General features: G+C 36.9%; 1 protein-coding gene across 1 annotated transcript in view; it reads left to right on the top strand.

Annotated features, from left to right (window-relative positions):
* Pld5 (phospholipase D family member 5) overlaps positions 1-18,892 on the top strand; it is a 389,728-nt gene that overhangs the window by 151,268 nt on the left and 219,568 nt on the right. Inside the window, exon 2 of the mRNA XM_076872901.1 lies at positions 12,738-12,874. Coding sequence (XP_076729016.1) covers positions 12,738-12,874 — 137 coding nt within the window. The remainder of the gene's footprint in view (positions 1-12,737; positions 12,875-18,892) is intronic.

Raw genomic sequence — 18,892 nt, 5'->3', positions numbered from 1 at the left:
CTAGTGATCTCATGTATTATCCAAAATACTTACGGAAGTTTTACTCTAAGCCATATTTGGGACAATGAAGAATTTCAATGAATGTAAGCCAGAAATGTCATCTCATGGGTCTGCCATAGAACTTTCAAATACCCCAGTGTTCTAGAGGGTCCTCATGAAAGACACAGATAACAAGTAGGTATATTGTGTGACACATTAACATCCATTAATATGTTTTTTAAAAGATAGAAAACAAAACCAAAGAAGTGAAGAGAGCTTTGCTGTAACTCAGCTGTTGATTGTTTATCCATGTTACTCTTCTCTCAGCCACTATTTTGCTTTGTATTTCAAGGGAAGATTTGCATATCCTTATGCTTCTTGGAACATAGTTTTCCTTTCTTCCTAAGCATCTAGTATTTTAGCATGGGTAGTTGTGCCTCTACCCACCCATCCCCATCAAATGTATACGCATAGTTTTACTTGCACAATGCCTTGTCATTAGAGGAGGAGCTGAGATTATTTGAGAGGGAGCTGAAATCAGGTAGACGCTGAAAGGAATAGGCCATGAAGGGTGAGGGCAGGGAAACCAGGTATCTTGGTGGGTTCTAGTATGTTCTAGCATGGGAACATACTGAACACCTGAAGGTCAACTGAGTAGGTTACTGGTATGAATACGGATTTCATCTGGCATGTGGATGACCTCAGTGAGCACTGTATGTAGAGCCGCGAAGTACTGGTATGTGCACCCGGAGTGAAAATTTGTTGGCCCTTGGTCACTGTAAAAGACCAAGGTGTGGGATGAGAGGGAACAAGAAGCTAAAAGGGAAACTTTGGACTAGTTAGGAAGAGACCTAAGTTGAGAGGCAAAACTTAAGTCCATGTTTCAGTCAGCTTTTTTGCTGCAGGTCTTTTAGTCCTGACAAGAACAATTTTAGAAGAGGAAAGTTTAATTGAGGGCTCATGGTTTCAGAGTTCTCAGTCCATAGACAGTTGGCTCCATTCCTCAGGGCTCAAGGTGAGACTGGAAATTATGGCAGAAGAGTGTGGTTCAAGAAGCAGAGAGAGCTCTGTTTAATAAGCCAAAATATAAACCCCAAAGGCACACCCCAAAGGAATCCACTTCTTCCAGCCACACCATAGCTTCCTATAGTTACCACTCAGATAATCCTTATCGGGGGATTAATGCACTGATAAGATCAAGGCTCTCATAACCTAGTCATTTCACTTCTAAACCTTCTTGCATTGTCTCACACATGAGATTTTTGGGGAACACCTCATATCTAATCCATAATGGTCCAGACTCATCATCTGTTGTTTGTTGTTAATCTTTTTTTTTCTTTAAATTATTTTTATTATAAAATATGCATACTACAACATTTACCATTTTGATCATTTTGAATTGTACAGCTCAGTGGTATTAAATGCATTCACATTGTTGTGCTACCATTACCCTTATTCATCCACAGAGCTCTTTTCATCTTGCAGTCCTGAAATTCCATATCCATGAAGCAGTTGCTCCTCAATTCTTCCCTTTTCCCCAGGCCCTGAAAACCACTGTCTTACTTTCTGTCTCTACCAACTTGACTATTCTTATTAAGTATTTCATGTAAGTGGAATTATACAACATTCGTCTTTTGGGCTGGATTATTTCAGTTACCATGATATTTTCAAGGTTTACGCATTGCTGTAGATGTGTTAGAATGTTCTTCCCTTTTAAAGCTGAACAATAGTTCTATGGATGTATTTTGTTTATCCATTCATCTACTGGTTGATTTCCATCTTTTGGTTATTGTGAATCATGCTTCTGTGAATCTCAGCCTACAGATCTCTGGTAGAGACTCTGCGTTCCATTCTTTTGGCTATACAGTAGTTCCCATTATCCAGTTTCACTTTCCATGGTCTGAAAATACTCAACGGAAAATTACATAAATAAATAATTCACAAGTCTGATATTTCATCAGAAGGTCAATAGTGTTAGGTCAATGCTACATCACAATGTCTACATCATTCACCTCTCCTCATCTCATCAAGTAGGCATTCTAGCATCTCATATCATCTCAAGGAGAAGGGTGAGGACAGTACAGTATAATATTTTGAAAGAGAGAGAGACTACTTTCATATAGCTCTTATTACAGTATAATTGTTTTATTTTATTATTAATTATTGCCATTAACATCTCACTGTGCCTAATTTATGCATTAAAATTTATCATAGGTATGTACAGGAAAAAAATAGTATACACAGGGTCCAGTACCATTTGGGGTTTCAGGCATTTACTCTTAACACATAATTCCTGGATAAGGAGAGGGATACTGTATACCTAAGATTGGAACTGCCAGATTATATGATGATTCATTTTTTTTTTTATTTTTTGAGGAAATTTCATAGCGTCTTTCCCAATGGAATACTGTTTTATATTTCCACCAACAATGCCCAGGGGTTTCACTTTCCCTGCATTCAATTTGAGTCTGGCCTTTTAGGAGGCTACATAGCACCTCTCTTAGGAGTGGGTCCCATATCACCCCTGAGAACAATGGGGGGACCTTAGCTCTAGACAGACAATATAGTTGATTGCACAGTGACATCTGAGGTATGGGCCACCAAATGGTACTGTTCTCTAACAAGATACAGCCCTAAACCTTTAACTGTCTCCACTGCTTTCAGACTCTGAGGGAAAAGCTAAGGCATGCATGGTAGGGCCAGATTGGATAGATGGTCAGTAGCTCAGGGGCATTGACCAAAGAGAGTGGGCTAGGAAAGGTGAGAACAGAGAATGACAGACAGATATGAAAAGGTACACTGTAAAGCCATATTTGATTAGGTGCTGGTGATTGCTTGACAGTGATGTAGAACACAAATCAGCCTCTTTGAGAACTGGAGGAACTGAAAGAGCTTTGCTGCAAGGAAAGAAAGAACATGTAAACCATGCTTGCGTCTTTCCTCTTCCTGGTTCGATGATCGTCTAATAATTTATTCTATGGCTTAGAAGTTTGTAAGGTGATTTATTTTGCTTTTGAAGGAGTGATAAATATGCTGTGATAGGGAAGCATGAAGAATTGCACAGCAATTGTTGTTGATGCCTATGCCAAAGGAAGATTTATGAATAGGCTAACAGCAGCTCAGACCACAATAAACAGACACTCTCCTTGCAGAAAATGACTGCTTGTATGGGCAACAACGGGAGTCAACTCTGTGGCTCAGAATGATGCTTTGTTCAGATAGTCATATACTCCCTCTGGCTCCCCAAAGCCATGCTCTTATGGATTGTCCTGCCAGTGGGTGGAAATAACTGTGCTGTGTGCATAGCTTGTGTTGGGATTTTTACCCAAGAAGATTGATAAATAAATGAATAGTGAAGAGGAGAAGAATGTTGGCATCTCCAAGAGCAGCAGGCTGCATTTTATTCCTACAGTGATGTTAATTAGATGAGAGTCTCTACATCTGTTAAAATCTCTACTGAAATGTTTAACCCTGCCTTTCCTCCTTCTAGTATTAGTGACCTCATTTTGTCTATCATAAAACTGCACTTCTTTATCCATTGCCCCAGGACACTATCATTCATATATTGGTAAACTCTTATAACCTCAACAGAGGGACTTGTGTCCTGTAGGGAGAGCCCTACAGAAACCCAGTCAGGGGCAGACTGTAGCACTGACGGGGTGAGAGGGCAGCCCTGGGAGATCTGAAAGAAAGCAAGAATAGCTGAAAGAAAGTGGCTTGGAAAGCAGCAAACAGACAAGAGAGGGATGGAATTCTAAAAAGAGAGAGACAAAGAAAGACCCAAGGGATGTGATGGGCAGGAAAAAGCCCAAAGGGAGCTAGGGTAGTAAAGAATCCCTAAGAGGGAGAGGAGCCTTCAGGATAGCTGTTTAGTTATGACGATACAACATGCTTATGTTCATCAAGTTTCTTCCCACATCAGTAGGAACTTTCTAAAAATTAGTGCTGCCTTCCTAAATAGTAGTTTTGATGTGTCCCAGCTGAGGATTATGATGTTGTCCATCCGGGTACTGAAGATAATAAGGTCCCTAACAGTGATTGTAAAGTTGAATAAGTTGGTTTAAAGTTTCCCTCCCACCCTATCTCTAAGTTGATCTAAATGTAGTTTTATGCAAGTATGTGTGCAGTGTGTGTTTGTGTGTGTGTGTGTGTGTGTGTGTGTGTGTGTGTGTGTGTATATCCCTTTTTAAATAAGGGAACTGAGCAACTAAGTACCAGGGATACCAAGGATAAATTTTGCTTTTTATTTACTTCCCTCTTATACCCAAAGTCAACCTTGACTTGCTTTTAAATTAAAATATAGCTTATTGAGTTTTGTCAACAGTGGTTCACCCCCCCATCAGCCAGATAAATATCAAGCTTTTCAGTGACCCGAAAACAAATAACTTAGAAAAGAAACATAAAACAATCATAACCAGCTGACTTCAGAATAAATTTCCATCAGAAATAAGTTGAAAGGACTTGGACTTATTTTAATATGTTAAAAGATTCGAAGCCTTTTTTCCAGCTTGTTAAAAGCAGAGTACAGGTTGCCAAAATAACCCTCAGCTTATCAAAGACCAGCTGATGATTACATGTCATTTTTTGTTGGTGTTCACTTTTATCTGTAGTAGAGGGGAGGAAAAAAAGAACATGAAAGTACAACATTTTAACTGTTAAAATATTGGCTACTTCATGTTGACATTGACAGTGTTCTTATTCATTCACTAATACTCAGAATAACTATTTGTGCTTTTTTATGAGTACATTGGAAACTTCTTAATTCTCTCTCCTTTTCTTTTAGGAATTAGTTGTGCATGAAAGGAGAGGGGGGAGACAGCAAAATTGGCCCACTCAAGTAGAAATCTTCAGTGAAATGGATTACCAATCAATTCCTCCCTCCTCCTCAACCTGTGCATCTAGAATGGCACATCCATTCTTTCTGCAACATGCATACAAATACACACACACACACACACACACACACTTCAAATGTGAGGTCCTTAGGGACAAAGGCTTTCTAGTGGATTAGATAAAGGGGCATGAAGGGAATGGAGGAGGGGACAGGAATAAGAAAGATGACTGAATGAATCTGACATGATTTTCCTATGTACATACATAGTGAATTCACCACAGTGAATCTCAACATTGTTTATATCCACAAGACTGGAATCCTAATTAGAATAAGATTATTTCATGTTTGTATAAATGTACTGTCACATATAACTAAACAGAACAAATACAAATTTTTTTAAAAAGAGAAAGAGAAAAAAAAAAAGAAAAGAAAAAGACCAGGCTGTATTTCTGAATCACCAGTGTTAATAAAGTGTGTAGTATGTCTTGGATGCTTGGCAAGTGTTTTAAGAATGAGTGCAGCACATTTTTCTTCCCTCTGCTAAAGCCACCAATGACTGCAGGTGAGAAGCCAGGCACTGAAGAAGGTCATTTAAGCTCCAGGGTCTTCTCTGTACCACTCCGTGTGTGCCATGCCAGGTCTGCCTGCCCTCAAGCCACAGACTGCCACTGCAGCCCAAGAGTGCCTCTTGTGCCAATTGTTCTTTTTGCTTGCTGGTGTCTTATTCAATCAACCAAGCATTGACAGAGAAGAGGACTACAACTGGGTCACCAGTGTCTTACTCTCAGTGATTTTCTTATTTAGGAAAGGATAAAATGAAAGGTTGGATTAGATGATCGCTGAGTATTCTTCACATTCCAAAGACCAGTGATTCTCTAGTTGTCCTCTGTAATTTCTGAGACTTGGGATAGTATATATTCTCTGCTTAATAATTTTAAGGGATTTAAGTGAATATAAACAACCTAGAGGTAGTGGTTAATGAAGCCCACTAGTAAAACCAGGAAAATTGAGCTGAAGAAATAACTTGCCTTGGGAATAGTACAAATAGTCAGCTTTCTTCCTTATTGCTCTAAGAGACAGTTTAGACTCAGGGCTAACATAACATATCCAAATAATACAGAGGGAACCATGATCATCTTTAACAATGTAGCCTTTCTGGACTCGCAAATCTCTCTGCTTGGTAGAAAAATCACAACAGTAGATTTGTACAAGTTCATGGAATCTTTCTCTGCATATATACATATTATTGGCTATAGAACATTCCATTGGCTCACTATATTGTACTCTTTTTACCAAATCCTGTAATTATGGATACATTATTTTCAAAATAACTTTTGGAATATACTTGCTCTTATGTCCTCGTGCACAGCGTGAATACTTCTGTAAAATTAAGTCTTGAAAGTTGAATTTAAGAGTCAAGAATACGTGCATTTAAAATTTTGATAAAATCATTTTTAAAAAACCTGCCAAATTGCCATCAAAACAAGCTCAGTCAGGTTGCAGTTTTAACCAATGCCCATTTCCCCAAATCCCTATAAATTAGTTATCAATCTTTTGAATTGTTGCCAAACCCATCTGCACAAAAATAAATGTGATTATTTGCAAGGAATATGCTTTAGCTACGAAACTTTTTCTTTTTCTATTTCTTTGATTATTTACAGACCCACATTGTTACTTTTCTTTCATTGAAAAGATGGATATATTGACTTTCCTGGATTTGTTCTGTTTCTCTTGATATTTCTCATGTTGATGTCATTTAAGACCTTTGAGTTATAAATAACTGTCTAAGCATTTATTTTGCTGAATCTCACACATTTACATTGCATTTAATTCTCACTTAGTTCAAGATTCTGATTCTCATTTTTTTACTTGACCCATGGACTTTGCAAAATTTCTTTTAGTTTATAAATATTTGAGAATTCTTTAGAGATCTTTTGGCTATTGATTTATAATATAATTCTATTTTGGTCAGAGAATATATTTTGTATAACTGGAATTTTTTAACTTTGTTGAGGCTTGTTTTAAACCCAGGAATATGGTCTATTTTGGCAAATGTTTTATGTGCTTTCAAATAAAAGACAAATCTGCTAATTTTTATTGGAATTTTCCATAAATGTCAATTCAGTGAAGTTGGTTGACAATGTTGTTCAAGTCTTCTGTGTACGTGTTGATTTCTTATCTCCTGATTTTATCCATTTATGAGAAAGGGGTTTACAAATTACTAAATAACTGAGAATTTTTAATTTGTCCTCAAGTTCTATGAGCTTTTGCTTTATATTTCTTGTGAGCAGTTTGAGTTTTCTGAGTCATGCTTTTTATGACTTTTTTAGACAGACCAAAGCAGCCTTGAATCCAGGCCTGATTTTTTTCTATTTTCATTTTATATGCCATTTCTTTCTAACATTCTGCTTGGTGCTCTATATATTATAAGATTTTTTTTTTCACTCTGTGTCTTGGGAACACCAGCTCTCCCCAGCCTGTGGGTGGGTCAGAGATGTTTTACCTGTTCCTTTCAAGTGGTTATTTCCCCGGGTACAGGTGGTTTTCTCACACATGTGTGCTGATCAGTATTCAGCTAAAGACTCAGGGAGACCTTCTGAAGATCTTTAGGGCTCTTGTGAAGGTCTCTCTCTAGTACTCTGTCCTGCCAACTCTAGCTTACATGGCCCTTCTATCCCCAGTTTTTCTCCTCAACTTAGATTTATGGACTCTTTCAAAACTCTTCTCTGTGCAATGGCCTGGAAACTCATTCAGTATGCAGTGGTTCTCAGCAGTATGCTGTGGGTTGGTGGGATACATTATATATAGGTAGTAAAGCTTTGGGAGTAAAATAGAGTCCCTAAGGAAAGGGGTGCCGAGTAAGATGAAGAAAATTCTAAAATAGAATTCTAAGGAACTTAAAAGTGAATTAATAACTCTATTATAAGGATTTCTAGAGTTTTCTCTGGAAAATTCTGCCCTAACTCTGCAGTATGGATTTTCTGAATTGGTTCCAGAGTGTAACCATTAATAAGTCAGTTACTCTGGATCTTATGGGTGACCTGTTTTCCATGGAACATGACCAGGAACTCAATTTAGGAACATATTTAGAAATGTAGGAAAATCGTATAGGCCCAAGAATGTCATGACTCCACAGCTCAGGGCTAACCATTCGACTTTGATTTCTACACTAGTGGATCACCATGGGGATTTGTTAACTAGAATTAATAATAATATGAAAATAACCATTGAGCAGAAAATGACAAAACCAAAAAGAAAATCAAGGGAAATATTTGACTCTATAAAATATATCTAGAGAGTTCAGATTTAGATCCATAAGTTAAATACCTAAACTGGTATTTAAGTGGTAGATCAGTTGCCCAGAATCCATGAGGCTCTGGGCTTCATCCTCAGCACTACGAAACAAACAAACCAAAAAAAACAAGAACCAATACATACCCCGACTATTTTTACCTGGTTCGATCACTTGAACAACTCAAAAATTAAATATGTTACTTTGTACATCTGTCCTTTGGAGAATGTATGTAACATAATTATATCTCTGCAGGGATTAAAAGTTGTACACATAAAATGTTACATTTTTAAGATGCCATGATTATGTTTTTTTTAAAATTTGTCATTTTTTTAAAAAATCGTGTAAATACATGAAAAAGAATATGAATAATTTTAAGTTTTGGTCAGTTTTTGCACATTTACATTTTACTTTTATGCACCTTTGGAAATTCCTTTTAAGAATCTGTTAAATAGTATAAAAACAATTTTTTTCTGATTTTTAAATTATTATTCTTTCCATAGTTAGAGGTCATATATTTCTATTTCTTATTTGAGGTAAAGTAAGCTTGGTGAGGATATATACTCAAATACTTTTAATGGTAGCATAATTGGATTTATTGACCAAGAAAGCAATTCTTTTCCATTTGTATGTAAACTGTAGTGAAAAGTAAAGTTTGACTGATACTAGATATTACATTTCAAATTTTATTTTCTCTTAATGTGTTGAGCTTATGAATGAAATTTGGTTTATGTTTGTTGGTTTTCCTTAAAACTTTACTTTCTTTGATTCAATACAATAAAAACAGAAAAGTTTGTTCAAATTGATTTCCAGAATGATCTATTAAGGATTTGAAAATGAATAAATCTCTTGGTTACTTGGAGTCTGGATTAATTTATGAGGCTCTTATGCTACCAGATGAATAGAATCTTTCACTTTTGATGAGGTGGAAGTGAAATGAGACTAAGTAATGGTGTGATCTTATATTATAGTTCATTGTTCCAAGGAGACATTTAAAAGTGAATATCAGAGTCTGAGTTTTTATTCTTTGACAAATTAAAATGAAAATAGTAGCTCAATTGTTCTTCTTGATAGAATTTATAATAAAGAATTAAATTAATATAATAAGTTAATGGAAACATGTAAGGGTTATTACATCAAAGTACTTCCAATAGGACACAAATTAGCTAATTCTCATTTACTGCTTTATCATAACATTCAGAATAAAGGGAAACAAGTCAATGTTGTAGTTTAAGCATTTAGTATTAGCATCACTAGGATGCATTCATCAAGTGTCCCCAGTGTACCCTACAGTGGTATGTGTAAGTTTTGTCTTTAGGATTCTTTTTGATATAATGTTTAATTATATTGCTCTGAGTTAGAGTCTCTTCTAAACTTGGTTAATGTGAATAATATTACTCTACTTCAAACTGCTCTAAAAGCTGTGAGTGTGTGTGTGTGTGTGTGTGTGTGTGTGTGTGTTTCCTGTTTACAATTTCTAGGGAAAATGGAGAAAATGTTGATTTGTTTTTGTTATAAAATGAGTAGACTTTTTCCTTAGATTTTTAGAGTAAAGGAGACAATAATATATTCATGTAATGCCCAACTTAAAACTATAAAAGAAAATTAATGACATTAAAATGGGATCAAGTGACAAAAATAAAATATAAAACCCTATATAGGGTAAATTTGACCAGATTTTTAGATAAATAAATGTAGTATAGAATAACCCAAAATAAATGACAATATATTTGAGTAAAATTGTGATTTATTTTTTTTTAACATTATGTGGATTTGTTTTTTTTTTTCAAAATTATAAACAGGTTATATTTTTTCAGTTTTATAAATAGTGAATATCAATAAAATATATAAAAAGTAAAGGCCAGGAGGAAACATTTTCAAAATAAGAATATGTATTGTTTAAAATTGTTTTTAAATCCCCAAAAAGAAAAAAACATGACAATATTTATATTTAAATCATTAGGATGTATTTGTCATGATCTCAGTAATGTTTGAAAATGAACTACTAAAGGCAAATGAGTCCAAGATGAACATGTACTATGCAGGATTTACTATAGTTGATATAGTAGTCCCCTTTATCTACATTATTTTCTGCAATTTCAGTTACCTATAGTCACCTCCCTTACCAAAAAAAAAAATCACAAGAAAAATTTTGGAAATAATTTTTCATTTTTGATTGCATGCCATTCTGATTAGTGTGGTGAAAATCTCAAACCATCCTGCTGTGTCTCACCTGGGACATGATTCATCTTTTTGGCCATTGTGTCCACACTGTATACACTACCTGTCCATACATATAGTATCTACAACCTTATAAAGTAGTTATTTTTGCTATCCCTATTTTACAGACAGGAAATCTGAAGTACAAAGGCAAATATTTTGCCCAAAGCGTGCAAGCAGTAAGTGGCAGAATGTTAACACTCTGATTCCAAAGTTGGAGCCCTCAACTGGTTCACCGAGGTGCTTCTTAGAGATAAAATCAATGGGTCAGCTCAGCAGTAAAGTGCTTGCTTGTCCAGCCTGAGTGTGACTGTCAGTTTGATCCTCAGCACCACATACACAAAAAATTAAAATAATATTAACAAGGAATAGGGAATGGATGGAAAATAAAAGGACAAGATAAATGCACAATCTGTTCTGCAGACTTTTATATAGTTGCTAACCGTGTGCACTAATTAACCTCCAGCTCTAGCAGAGAGTAAAAAAGGATGAACTATAAGATTTACCACTTTGATTTCCACTATGGAAACAATCCAGTTTTCAATCAGGTCATAGTTGAGTCTTGAAAGAGACATTTCATGTGCCTCTATTCCAAGAGGTATGCCACTGTCATTTTAATTTCATTCATTCCCCTTTTGTTGGTTTATACAATAATGGCCTAAAATACAAGAGGCATGATGCTGGCAATTTTGTTCCAAAGAAATCAGCATGCATTTTGGATTTTATTCCTTCATGTTTCTGGAGCACCTTTTATTTGTTAGGCACTATGCTGATTATTTAGGGATAGAACAAACCATGATCCAGCACTTAAACATAACCAAGGTCTTGGGTAAAACAACAGTGGCGGTGTCTTCCTTTGACTTTCACCTGCTTCATTTTTGAGTGTGGAGTGTGAATATGTATTGTTTAAATGATGTGGAGAACACAATGTGGAGCAAGGTCCTAATGGGAGATAAGACCCAAGGGAGGGTTAGAAAACACCTAAAGGAAGTCTTTGGAAACATTGTGGATTCATGACTCAAATGCCTTTCTCTGTAATGTGCCCTGTGAGGTTGAGTCTTGGAAGAATTGGACTCTGAGTTTGGGAGGTTCTTTGGATTCCCTAGAAATCATTTGGCTATAGCATTACTGGTCAGGAGCGTGATAGGAGTGGCAAAGTCAGCAGGTTTCAACAACCCTTTGAATAGAGAGAGAGGGAGAGGGAGTGTGTGTGTGTGTGTGTGTGTGTCAGAGAGAGAGAGAGAGAAAGAGAGAGAGAGATGGTGGCAGGGGTGGGGAGGGATACATAGAGGCAGAGAATGAGTCTTTTGTATATTTATATTTATTCTTTGGCTAAGATGACGTCCCTGGCTGCGCTGCCTGGTTGAAGATCACTACTCTTTGTAAATAACCCTTAAGATCACATAGATATTTAAAAATTGCCTTTTCTTCTCTTTTCCCTATTTGGATTTATCTAATTGAGGGTGACTTTGTCATTTGGGCTGCTATAACAAAATGCCTTAAAGTGGAAGGCTTATCAATAACAAAATTCATTTCTCACAGTTCTGGAGATTAAAAAGTTCAAGGCTAAGGAGACTCAGATTCAGTGCCTGGTGAGGACTCACTTCCTAGGGGGCACTTTTTTCCTTCATCCTCACTTGGTGGATAGGGTGAAGGAGTTCTCTGGGGCTTCTTTTAAGGCCACCAATCCCCTTTGTAAGAGCTCTATACTCATAGTCTAAAAACTTTCCAAAAGACCTGATCTCCTAATGCCAGTTGCTTTGGGGGCTAAGATTTTAACATACGAACTTAGGGAGTAGTAACACAAGCACTCAGACCATAGCAGAGAAAAAGTAGTCAAAATTATTTGTCCCAGTATCACAGGTGCTACCCAATAATCATGGCCCTGACTTCTGCAATCTTTAGCCCTGAGTCCCTGGAGGGAAGGATGTCTCTGACTACAACTCTTGGGCCTAAACATATGCACATGAGTGGCTTTGACTACCTGGAACTTCATCTTGTATCTCTAAATGAAAATCAAAAGTATGAATGTTGTTTATGCCTGTGTTCAGTGTTTTGAAATATACTGTGTCAGCTGCATAAACCATGAGACTAGCTAGCATCTGTGTTTTATTTTTAATTTGCAACAATAGACCTTATAGCGATCTTTTCTGGGCTGTTTTTGATTAGAAAGAGGAGCAAACTCACTCAAAAGTGTGGATACTGCACTTGAATTATTGAACAAGTTCTAACCATTTAGTGGAGTTTAAAGGTCTTGGGTACTTTCACCCAAAGGGCTGCCCTTCACTCACAATGCTAACAGTAATGATGTCTCAAAGGATAGTCCATGGAATTTGGAAAGCTGTCAGATCTCAAGTTTCCTAAGGGATGGCAGGCGGCCCACTTACATGTTTCCTCTTCTTTCTCTTGCAGTCCCAGCAGAAGTGCATTGTGATCTTTGCCCTGGTCTGCTGCTTTGCCATTCTAGTTGCATTGATATTTTCAGCCGTGGACATCATGGGAGAGGATGAAGATGGACTCTCAGAGAAAAATTGTCAAAATAAATGTCGGTAAGAGGTAACAAACAAAAATTCTCTTTTAGGGAGTGGGCGAGAGAGTCAAAGAGGACCTTGGGCAGTAAAAAGAAAAACTATCCTAAACACAAGTAATCATCTAACTTCCCCTTGGGTTAAACTGAAATATGACATGCCTTATGGAGGATCTTGCTTTTAGACCAAGGCAATAAATAGCAGCAATGATTTTATTCACTTTTTAGTTTGGTCATATCCTATACAGAGTAATGGTCAACAAAATCAAATATTGTAACTGTCATTGTGTGAAGTTTTGGTTTGTCCCCCAGTGAGCCTGGCCAAAAAAAAAAAAAAAAAAAAAAAAGAGTGTCCCAGTGGACAAAGAACACTATCTATGCTGGTTGTTCAAATGGATGATAACATGAACATCTCAGAAAAATTTCCAACCTCAAGTTAGGGAACAAATAAGCATTGTCTACAAGAAGACAGGGGCCTCCTTGGTCTGCCCCAATTTAGCACAATTTGTTTTTAATCTAGAAATTACAACATCTTTGCCAACAGCTTTCTATTTGTGTACAGGATGCATTGCATAATGATGTTTCTTTAGTCAAGGACGGACATACATATATGACAGTCGTCCCATGAGATTATATGGCCTGTTGGCATTGCAGCCATATAAGTACACTCTATGGTTTTCATACAGTCACAGAATGACCAAAGGGCACATTACTCAGAATGTATCCCCATCCTTAAGTGACACATGACTTATTGTGTCTCTTTAGTTATATTAAATAGCATTTCCCTGGGGTCATTTCTGACTGGTAGAACCATCAATGGCCCAGTTTCAGCCCCATGGATCTCCTCTTTCAACTCCTCTTTGAACTGCTGCTTGTTTTGTTTTAGGATAGAGGAGGATGTAGAAAAAAATACCAAGAAGAGGTAGATAGATAAGAGCTCTATTTTTAAATATGTCTTGCTGCAAATTTGAACTGAGGCCACAAAATGACAGTAATTATGAATTAGAGCTTATAATGAATTTAAATTATGATTTTTCCCTGTGGAAAGCATTAGTCTAAGTGCCCATCTTTTCTAGCTCAGAATCAACAGCAACTTGATAATGCGTAGGTGAGTTTTTATCCTGGATATTTTGCCTTGAGGTTAAATATTCTGGCACAGAAAATGTCCTGATGAAACAATTGACTTTTTTTTTTTCAATCTATGATCTGTTATAATCTAGTTACCAGGCAACAAGTATTATACGCAGAACAAAGCATACAAGAAAGAAATCAGCATGCATTTTGGATTTTATTCCTTCATGTTAGAAATGTATTCCATAAATGCATTTATTTCCCAGACTGAATTTGGGAGAAAAAAATGTATTGTTATTATTATAAGGAAAATAATGGAAAAACAGCAGATTGCTGTCATCTTCTGCTAATGCTACTTATTATATGTCAAATATAAACAGTCCATAGACAAAGGGCCAATGACTCATATTTATTGAGTAGAAACATTCGGCCTCTCTCTCTCTTACCTCACCTTATAATGAAGACTTCTGGGTTTTTTAAATGCAAACTCTAGCACCTAGAAAGCAATTTTATAGAGGTTAAACCATAAAACCTTCTTTCAGACAAAATATCTAGGAGTTTTTCAACCCTCATTCCCATGTATTAGTAGGTTATAATAAAAAGCAGAGAGCCTGAGAATTCTATTTCTTTTCACTTTGGGGAGAGTATTGTTCGTTTGAATTTTTAGTTTTAATTCATGCAACTGGAATTTGGGTTTGTTTATATCCTCTATCAACAACTAAATTCTGATGATTCAATGCTGCATCTCCCTCCGTCTAGAAATATAATTCCCACCATCCTCCTGCTTCGTTTCCTAGGAGTAGTTGAAATCACTATCATAGTTGCTACATGTCACCCCTGTGTATAGCCAGGTTTTTGGAGCGACCTATTTTTAAATATATTTTGCCTTCTACATTCTCTTTTCTGTGTCCTCTATTATGGTTCTGCATTTTAAGTCATGTTAGTAAGTGCTTCAGTGCTACAGTGTTTACACTGTAGATGAAATCTGGTGCCCTCCTAACTTCCTCCCCTGGAGACTTCTGCTTTTCTTCCCCTTTCCAATGCATAGGATTAGGAGGTAGGATATCTATAATTTCTTATACCCCAAATCTGCTTACCACATCATTGTTGCATCATTTTTTCTGGGTCATTCTCATTTTAATTTGATGAAAAAGAATTTTTTTACATTCCCACTTTATCATCTTAGGCAATGTCATCTTCCAAATTTCAGGACTTTTTCTCATCTTCTTTTGTGTCTAACAGACCTCCCAACTGTCAGTCCCATCCCTCATCAATATCCTTAGTAACTTGAAAATATACCACCCAATACCCTAACATTATCATTTTTAACCACCATAAATCAATAAATGTAACGTCCACCGCGACTTTGCACCCACCTGCCAGCAAACCTCCACTTCCAAGTTAGGCTAATAGAGTAAACAATAGGAACTTGGAAATCAGAAAGGTCCAAATTCAAATCTACATGTACCCACTTTCTAATCTCTGTGAACATGAGAAAGATATTAATTGAATTATTTCATTCATCACCTATTTGCAGAGCACCAAAAGACTGAAGGAAGAGTCACAATACAGTTAATGAGACTGTCAGGCAATGTGCCTGTTCAGAACGACAATAGCGATGTAAGAGGAGGTCTGGGAGAATGTCTTGAATAGTGAAAAAAATAAACTCATCCTTGGATTTATTTCTCTGTTCCACCTTGGATGGATTGCGAAGGCTATTTAAATTTTCCTTAAAAATGATATATTTTTTAAAAAATCTGTTTCGTAAGGTTTAGGAGAATTTAGTGAACTTTATGAAGCCATAGCAAAGCATCAGATGATACAACAAACAATATAGTAATGTTAATTTTCTCCCCATTTTTTACAAAGAGTCCAGAAATCCTTCTCCTATATTCCCAACTAACTTCTCCTTCTTTGTAGTTTCTCACTTACCCTGAATCTTTATCTTGATTTTATTTTTTTGGTTCTGTAGAAATATACAAGAAAAACCAACTACATGAAAACAGAGTATTTATTTAGAGCTTGCTGTAGCAAAGGATTCAGTCACCATCAATTGTGTTTTGCAGAGACTCAAAGGGAGGCAAAATTCCTGGAGGGAAGAAGGGACAAAAGTGCTCTGATAGGAGGCTGTTTATATGGGAAAGCTGAAAGTGTCCAGCTGGAGGTGTAGCATCATTTTGTGTTATTGGTTGGGAAAAGCATATTTGGTTTAGGTTTCTTTTGGTTGGAAGTAGGCATAAAAATTAGGAAATAGTAATTAGTAATCAAATTCCTGATATTTTGATTCTTTTGTCATAGAAATTACTGTTTAGCTCCCTTGATTGTTACCTGAGATAGTGACCTGACTGTCTGCAAATCTGACATAGAGCAGGCTGACTTCCAGGCTGGTGAACAGAGATAAGGAGTTGGTTTCCTAGGCAAGTTGCTTCTGGGTGTGGGTCAGAGTTGTTTTTTTTTTTTTTTTGCATAGGGTTTGGCCATTGTAGATGCATTCTTCACTTCCTGAACCTTCTCCTTGTACTAGCAGTCGTTTTCGTTTTAATTTTCTTTATCCATTTGCTAGACCACAATTAGCATACCCCAGTGCTTCCCATAGCATCCTGTCTAACTTGACCCTTTGGCTCTTTTGCTGTAGGCTTGCTGCCAGCTATTAAACTGATCCTATGCAACCTTTTCCTCTGAGCAGCCTTGGCTATTGCTCTACAGTTTTGTCAGTCTGCAGAGGAGTGAGTTTCACTGTTCTTCAGCTCTCAGTTCTTCCAGAAGGGATACCTCTGGTTAAAGTGATGAGGCTTGCAGAGATACACCCACTGAGTATACTGGGGCTGAGGTAGACCCATAGGAGAAAGCATTGCTGGTTTGTAGATGCTCGCTAGCCTGCCAGTCTCACTTGCACCATTCTGTACAAAATTCCAGCCTTTTCTCTTATTTCTGCATCCATTTCCTGCCTCCAACCTTGCAGAGTCCCTCCTAGACCTTATTTCAAGATGACATTCACATGGTGCTCATCTTCCAATGAGAACTGACTTCACTTGAATACAGCTTTCTCTCTCTCTGATTGTCTCCTCCTGGTGTTATTGTCATAAAGAGTGCTGCATTCTCAGTTCACTCTTTGCTAAAATCTTATTACTTGGTAATTAAACTCCCTCCATGCTTATGGCTCTCCCCATTCCTGAAAGTTGAAAGAATACTGACGCTCTGCAACCTGTCAGCATCTTCTCACTATTTTGACAACCTCTCCCAAGATCTCCTCCACCCATGCACTCTTTTCCAAATATATTACTTTAAGTCATCTTATTTCTATTAACTACCCTCTACCCTCTCTTAAGTATTTGCACTCTGAATCATACTGCCCACTCAATGTTTCCCCAGCTTTTTACTGTCTTTCTAAATAATGTTATCTCCCTATAAAATAGTCTCATGTTTTTTGGTCTGACTTGTGTTATTTCTTCTCCCCTTGTATTATTTTGCTGATATATACTGCAAGAAATGATGCACTCATAATTTCCCACCCAAACCTATAAAATATCAACTGCTTCCAACTTGTCTTTCAAGTGCCTTTTTATTTATATTTTAAGAGATGGGTTCTCTCTCTCTCTCTCTCTCTCTCTCTCTCTCTCTCTCTCTCTCTCTCTCTCTTTCTTGCCTAGGCTGGCCCTGAACTCCTGGGCTCAAGCAGTATTCCTGCTGAGTAGCTGAGTAGCTCACTCAGCCTCCCCAGTAGTAGCTGAGACTACAAACACAAACCACTGTGCCAGCCTTCAAAGTCCCTTTTAAATAGCCTCAATTGTTAAAGTGCCTTTTAATAAACCTTAATAATTTTCTTGATGTATTTTCCCTTTTATCAATGTCAGTAATTATTTCTTATATAATTTTCTTAAATTTGAAGGAAAGAGAGAATGTAGGTACTTAGGTTTAAACTATACATTTTTTCTTTTATCTACATTAACTTCCTTCCACCATGTTTATATTGACACAACCAAAAATACATTTATTTATTCATTTATTTTTTTAGAGACCAGATTTTACTTTGTTGCTAAGGCTGGTCTTACACTCTGGGGCTCATGCAATCCTCCAGCTATATTAAATATAAGTGACCCATTTGATCCCTTAATTACTGCCGCCCCATCTTGTCTTTCCTTAGTTCTGAACTCCACTTCACTCTACTTTCCACTGTTTAGAGATGACCTGAGTAGAGATGGCACCAACCCTGTAGAACTCAGTTCCTCTCACTTTCTCTCCAGCTCAAAATCCCTACAAGTGTCTTCAATCATCCTTCCCTCCTCCTATTTTTATCTCAAAGTAAGAGATAAAGCTAAGCCCTGTATCCACACAATTAATCTTAAGGAAATAAATGGAGACCAACTCCATGAGGAAAAGCAAAGGCTGTGTATTCAAAGCTTGCTACAGCAAAGGAGGCAGCCACCATCGATGGCATTTCGGCAGAGACTGGAGGGCAGGCAGCAAGTGAGAAAGATTCATAGTGGAAAAAAATACTACATGCTTTCTTTTTTATCTAAATTAAAAGTATTTTTCTCTGATAGATATATTGTATAGATTTCTGGAGTACTGCTTGATGTTTTGATACATTTATAACTTGTATAATGTTTAAGTCAGGGTAAACATATCTATCTCCTCTAATGTTTATCACTTCTATTTGGTAAAAACATTCAAAATTCTTTCTTTTAGCTTTTTGAAACAAACAGTGCATTATTGTTCTGAGCACAAAAGACCATGACAGATGCAAATTTCACAAATCAGTTCAACTCTTTTATTCAGGAATGGAATCATGGTTCTGATGGTGGCAAGCATGGTTCTGATGGACCCACTCTCTTTGTGGAAAATGAACCACTAAACAGAGAAAGGGACTGGGCTTATGTCGGTTATCCTGAGAGGTGGACTTAATTAATGAGCATGTCAGCTTGGGCACTCGACCACCTTTCTGGGTTTGTTGGACACCTCCTCCCCA

This window comes from Callospermophilus lateralis, chromosome 13 (assembly GCF_048772815.1).
Source record: "Callospermophilus lateralis isolate mCalLat2 chromosome 13, mCalLat2.hap1, whole genome shotgun sequence".
Lineage (NCBI taxonomy): Eukaryota > Metazoa > Chordata > Mammalia > Rodentia > Sciuridae > Callospermophilus > Callospermophilus lateralis.
This window is presented reverse-complemented; position numbering and strand designations above follow the sequence as displayed.